Here is a 6,986-nt window from a genome sequence, read left to right on the forward strand (position 1 = left end):
TTATTCTCTATATGTTGATATGGAATGATGTCCAAAATATATCAAATGAGAAAAGCAAAGTCCATAGCGGTATACTTATCATAGTGTGATCCCATTTATGCAAGGTAAGATATACCTACATACCCCAGCATCTGTTTATATTATAATTTTCTTTTCTGGAGGGAGAAAAGAACTATGGGAAATTCTCAGGAATCCTCTGTAAGTCAGGATGATGTCTTATAAAATAAAAACATTTGTCTCTCCACAAACATAAGAAAAACACACACACACCTTTGTATGAACATGTACAATCATGAGACTTTGCTTTTAATAACTTCTCTATTTTGTGGTATCCTATTATTTCTATGGAAATGGCCTTAGCTCATGTTAAGTAACAGGTGGCTGAATATTTTTTCTTTTTCATAGAATATTTTTGATTATAACCATATTATATAATAATTCAATATGAAGGAAATTTTGAATCATAGTTAACCAAAAAAAGTTTTTTTGAAAAAATCACTTTAATCTCAGTTTTTCCATAGATACTTTTAGTAACATGTAAAGTTTTCTCTTTGTACAGTCCTTTTTTAAAGTATATTTTCAAAAATAATCATATTGTATGTATAATATATGGGCTTCCCAGGTGGTAAAGAATCCATCCACCTGCTAATGCAGGAGACACAGGAGATGTAGGTTCGATGCCTGGGTTGGGAAGAGCCCCTGGAGTAGGAAATGGCAGCCCACTCCAGTATTCTTGCTGGGATAACCCCATGGGCAGAGGAGCTGGGTGGGCTATAGTCCATGGGGTCCTAAAGAGTAAGACACAATTGAGTGAAAGCATATGCACAGATATAATATATACATTTTGTTTTGTGGTTTAGAAAAGTTAACACTACAAGCATTTGTTATGTCATTAAATATATTTTATAATATAAATATTCCATCTGTATATTGTTCTGTCTGTTGGATAAATCAGTTTTAATCATCTCTGTTGTTGGACATTTTGCTTACTTCCAGCTTTTCAGTCTTATCAGTACTGAAAATCATGTATGTTGAACATCTTTGTACATAATTATTTTTTTTTGTTTGTTAATTTTATTTTTACTTTATTTTACTTTACAATACTGTATTGGTTTTGCCATACATTGACATGAATCCGCCACCGGTGTATACAAGCTCCCAATCCTGAATCCCTCCCCCATCTCCCATCCCATATCATTTCTCTGGATCATCCCCGTGCACCAGCCCCAAGCATCCTGTATCTTGTATCGAACATAGACTGGTGCTTCGTTTCTTACATGATAGTATACATGTTTCAATGCCATTCTCCCAAATCATCCCAACCTCTCCCTCTCCCTCAGAGTCCAAAAGTCCGTTCTATACATCTGTGTCTCTTTTGCTGTCTCGCATACAGGGTCATCATTACCATCTTTCTAAATTCCATATATGTGTCAGTATACCGTATTGGTGTTTTTCTTTCTGGCTTACTTCACTCTGTATAATCGGCTCCAGTTTCATCCATCTCATTAGAACTGATTCAAATGTATTCTTTTTAATGGCTGAGCAATACTCCATTGAGTATATGTACTGCAGCTTTCTCATCCATTCATCTGCTGATGGACATCTAGGTTGTTTTCATGTCCTGGCTATTATAAACAGTGTTGCAATGAACTGTACATAATTATTTAAATCTCTGAATTTGGAGAGGTGGAATTTGTCTATCAAAGTGTATGTGCTTTTTAAAAGGTTTTGGACACTTTTTTTTTTTTTTTTTTGGTGTTAGTTAAAAAAATTTTTTAATTTTGTTGTGGACATATTTTACCAGATTATTTTTCAGGAATATTGAACCAGGTGTTGCTCCTGCCAGGTGTCAGCACTGATAGAAACCAGATTTTTTTTTTCTTTCATTTTATCTAATTAGGAAAGATAGACCTCTCATTTTAATTTGCATTTCTTAGCTCTTTCAAAGAATTACAAAGCACTCAATCACAGATTTTAAAATCTGAACTTGTTAAAGTATTTGAGTAAAATTTACCTTAAGAATAGCTGTATCTTGCCAAAATAAATAATCAAAATGTTTAATATAGGTGAGAAATCTTTCAACAACGCCAAACTTGAATCTCACCTGACCTACCAGCTTCAGCTTGTTATTTTTAACACGAGTTTTAATGAGAGACGTTTTCGTTAGTGTGACACTTTCCCTTTGTGTAACAGCATGAACACCACGGTGTCTGAGAGCCCCTTCCAGTGTGATCCTGATGCTGCCAAAGCCATTGTGGATGCTGTAAGTAAAGGTTTCCTGGAGAAAAAACAAACTCAGCAGCCAAAAAATACGGTGTTGAATGGGGAGGGAAAGTACGTTCAATGAATATTTGAGGGTGTCCTGTATGTCTGTTACAGTGTGAGGTCTTGGAATTACAAACCATAAACTCAAGTAGACACTGGACTGAGGGAACCTGAGGAGAATCCTAGTCAACCCCAACCTGGGCAGATAGCAAGGCAGGACACTGTAAGACTCAGAATGACTAGAATGTTCTAAATAACCCAAGTGCCTGGGTACTTACCATAAGCCATTTTTCATAAAAGTGCCAATGGGAACTTACATGGCTTGGTCATAGCAAGGATGGAGAAAGTCATCAAATTTCAGGTACCATTGCAAGAGTGGTTTGTAGACCTAGAGAGACTTTCAGGTGAGGTAATAAATCATCCATCAAAGAAATAATCTGATTTTGATTAACCTAAAAACCGAAGCTTGTCTAAAATTATTCTCATTTATAATATTAGATGAGAAAAACAAAAGAAAATGAGGTCTGACTTTACTGACTTGTATAGTACAAGGGAAAAAGACAATTTAATGATGAAGCCAGTACGTTTAGATTTATTTTTATTTGTATATAAATTTTGACAAAGTTGAGATAAATTAAAAGGGAAAAGCCATTGGTTAACAACCATTACTTTTCAATAAGAACATTCTGCCTACATTTTATATATATGTGTGTATATATAAAGTCTATATATACATATGTTGGTTTTTCAATTATTTCAAAAAAAACATTTTTATTAATTATTCTCCTGTGTTGTCATTAAAAGCTAAGAGGTTTTGAATTTGTTAGCATTTCTCAGCAGTAGAGCAAGCTTTGCATTGTTCCCATCTGGTATAAATTATTTTTAGAACTTAGAATTTGAGATAGTTGTCTTCTGTTCACATTCCTTTTAATCTTTCTGTCAATAGACTTTTTTAGCTTATTCTTTTTCTGGAATTAGACTAATATATTTTAATATTGTGTTTTAGTTACCACCACCATGTGAATCTGCCTGCACAATACCAACAGATGGTAAGATGTATATTCTAGTAAAATTAAACATTCTGCATATGGGTGGGGAAGTGACATGTATATCTGTAGATACATCTTATATACCACATACATACAGAGAAAGAGGAGAATGGGGAGAAGCACTCTCAGGGTTTTGAGGCGTCCGTGGGAAAAAGACGGCTGTACGTACCCCCTTTCGTGCCAGCCGGTGACAGCAGCTTCCAAGTCACGACCCACTGTTCTCTGAGTTCCTGGTAGGTGCCTCGTGGAGGCTGGAGCAGGCTGGGCTCTGCCTCCCTGTCTGGCCACAGGCTGATTCACCCAGAAAACAGCTCTTTCCATCTTTAGACATTCGAATTCTCTGTAAGGTTCTTCTGGTGAGAATTGCCGATCTGTAGGATCAGCCATCAAGAGTAAGGATGTTTAGTTGCCAAGTCGTGTCCGACTCTGCGACCCCATGGACTGTAGCCCACCAGGCTCCTCTGTCCATGGGATTTCCCAAGCAAGAGTACTGGAGTGGGTTGCCATTTCCTTCTCCACAAGAGTAAGGAAGCCCAAAACAAAACACTGATAAATTACCTGTTTTGGTAATTTAGTGAAGCTATGCATGTATGTAGATTTAATGTAATCCATAGCAGTATTTATTAAAGCAAGTATATTATTCACTGTTATATGTTGGGTGTAATTTTGATTCTTAACAGGGATTCTAATTGGTTTCTCTTTTTCCTGACTACAGTGGATAAGTGGTTCCATCACCAGAAAAACTAAGGAAATTCCTCTGGAATACAAGCTGATATTGCTGCATCCTACTTGTCGGAAAGTGTTAGATGTGAACGTAGTAGCTTTTCCAAGCTTTAAACTTATAGAACTAATCAGTCAGATTCTGCTGTCACCAATCCAGTATATTCATACATGATCCATCTAAGAGCATTTATCATGTCAACTAAGGTAACTTTTAGTTCCTGCTTAAATATCAAGGCGGTTGTAGTTTGGAAGTCATCTGTGACTGAGTATGCAAGATAAGTACATATTGGATGTATATGTTTGCCATGGGTTAGGAAATAAAAATTATTTTGTTTCAACTTGGTTTAAGATATTTTTATTTTAATCTGAAGCAGGCTTGGGTGCTGTTTGGTATTTGCTTTCTATGACTGATGTTACAATTCAGTTTTACTAGACTAAAAACTGACTTTTTTAGGCACCTGAAAATGAAATCCCTTATATTTACAGTAGTTCTTGATATTCTGCTCTTACTAATTCCTGTCGTCTCATTGTGAGCCATCGGTCAGAATAGTTCTGTGATTAAATTTGTGGACTGCATTAAATTTGAGCTCTGCAGACCTGAGTTTTTAATCCTACATGATATACTTACTTAGCTCTGTAATCTCAGGTCAGGTACCAAACACCCAACTCCAGCTCCCTCGTTTGTAAAAGAGATGCAATTTGTGTAAAGGCATTATTAAGCATTCAGATTGTTTTAATTGAAATTTTTTTTGAGATCATTATAAATTCACATGCAGTTGTTAAGAAATAATACAAAGAGACTTTCTCTATTCCTTTCCCCCCAAAGGTAAGAGTTTGTAAAACTACAGTACAATAATACAACCAGGATATGGCCCTGATAGCCTACCCATCTTCCTCAGATCTCCCAGTTTTACTTGTACTCATCTGTATGCTGTATTTTTCTGTATAATAACCTGTGTAGGCTCCTGTATCCTACAAGATACTTAACACTTCTAATATCACAAAGACCTCTGGTTTTATCTTTTTATAACCACACCCACCTCTCATTACATGTATCTATACTTCATTCTTTTTATTCATTCATTTCTATTGCTGGGTAGTATGTTATATATGCCAGAGGCTGTTCACCTTGGAGACCTGCAGATACGAGAGTGGCCTAGCATGAGATTTACACCCTCTCCCCCGGATGTATGTATAAACTGTTTCACCTGTGAAGGACATCTAAGCTCATTCCAGTTTCTATTAAAAATAAAGCTGCAAGGACTTACCTGGTAGTCCAGTGTCTTAAGACTCCACACTCCCAGTGCAGGGGGCCCAGGTTTGTTCACTGGTTAGGGAACTAGATCCCACATGCTGAAGCTCAGGAGTTCGCATGCCACGATCAAGATCCCACATGCCATAACTAAGACCCAGTATAGCCAAATAAATAAATATAAAAAATAAAGCTGCTGTAAATATTCATGTACATATTTTTGTGTCAATATAACTTTTCACTGTAATTGCTAAGTCATCTCATAGATGCATAGATTTTGTTTTACAAAATGCTGCCAAACTGTTTTCTTGAGTGGCTGTACTATTCTACACTTCCTATAGCAATGTATGAGTGATTCAGTTTCTCTGCGTCCTTGCCAGAGTTTGGTTTATCACTACTTTTTATTTTAGCCGTTCTGTTAGGTATGTAGTGATATCTTGTTGCACTCTTCATTTGCATTTCTCTAACTGCTAGTTATGTAAAACATCTTTTCCTGTGTTTATTTGCTATCTTCTTTGGTTAAATATTTGTTCCTACCTTTGATGCATTTTCTGATTAGATTTTTTTTTTTTCATCATTAACTGTTGAAAGTCCTTTGTCAGATATGTAGTTGCAAACATTTTCTCCCATTCTGTGACTTTTCATTCTCTTTACATGGGCTTTTACAGAACAGATTTTTAAATTTGATAAAGTCTACTGTATCCAATTTTCATTTTATGAATTATGCTCTTCGTATCAAGTTTAAGAATTCTTTATCTGGATCCCAAAGAGTGTCTCCAAGTGTTTTATAGCTTTACATTTTAGTCTATGATCCCTTTTGAGTTTATTTTTGTATAAGGGATGAGGCTTAGGGCAAGGCTCTTTAATTTTTGCTACAGATGTCCAACTGCTCCGGCACCATTTGTTGAAATGTTATTTTTCCCTCAGTGTACTGGTTTTGTGCTTCTGTCAAATATCAGTTGAGTGTATTTGTGTTGGGTCGATTTCTGGGTGCTCAATCTGTTCCACTGATTTATGAGTCTAACCTGTCAGAACCATACTCCCTTGGTTACTCTAGCTATATGGTAAGTCTTACTGCCAAAGAGAGTACTTCCTTCCACTTTATTCTTTAGTCCAGGGTGTGTGCCTTTTCAAATAAATTTTAAAATACATCTGGACTATGTCTATTGTCTATGCCTAGGGAAAAAACCTTACTGGGATTTTGATAGGCATTGCATTAAACCCACAGATCAGTTTTAGCCATGTGTTTAGACTCCTAATGTGTTTATGTCAATGATTTCTAGTTTGCTTCCATTATGCTCAGAAAACACAGTTCATATGATTTCAGTTCTCTTTAATTTGCTGAGATGGTTTTATGGCCCGGGAGGTGGTCTGTCTTGGGGAATGTTCCATAGTTGCTTAAAAAAAATGTTTTTTTAATTTGGTGTTGAGTAGAATGTTCTGTTTAACTGAATCCTGTTGATTGGTGGTATTTTTCAGATCTTCTGTATCCTTGCTGGTTCTCTTCTGGTTTTATCAATTGTTGAAAGAGAGGTACTGAAGTCGTCAATTACAACTATGGATTTGTCTGTTTTACCTTTCAGCTCCATCAGCTTTTTCATGTATTTTGAGGCTCTGTTGTTTGGTGTGTACACATTTAGGGTCTTTGTCTTGCTGGTGGATTAATCCTTCTATCATTGTGTAATGTTCCTCTCTGT

General features: G+C 36.1%; 1 protein-coding gene across 1 annotated transcript in view; it reads left to right on the top strand.

Annotated features, from left to right (window-relative positions):
- The window catches only part of PPA1 (inorganic pyrophosphatase 1), a 34,782-nt gene extending 30,409 nt beyond the window's left edge, over positions 1-4,373 (top strand). The window contains exons 9-11 of the mRNA XM_040242182.1: positions 2,194-2,263; positions 3,272-3,314; positions 4,030-4,373. Coding sequence (XP_040098116.1) covers positions 2,194-2,263; positions 3,272-3,314; positions 4,030-4,061 — 145 coding nt within the window. The 3' untranslated portion in view covers positions 4,062-4,373. The remainder of the gene's footprint in view (positions 1-2,193; positions 2,264-3,271; positions 3,315-4,029) is intronic.
- Positions 4,374-6,986: the final 2,613 nt, after the last annotated feature.

Source organism: Oryx dammah, unplaced genomic scaffold (assembly GCF_014754425.2).
Source record: "Oryx dammah isolate SB20612 unplaced genomic scaffold, SCBI_Odam_1.1 HiC_scaffold_6, whole genome shotgun sequence".
In the NCBI taxonomy this organism is placed as follows: Eukaryota; Metazoa; Chordata; class Mammalia; order Artiodactyla; family Bovidae; genus Oryx; species Oryx dammah.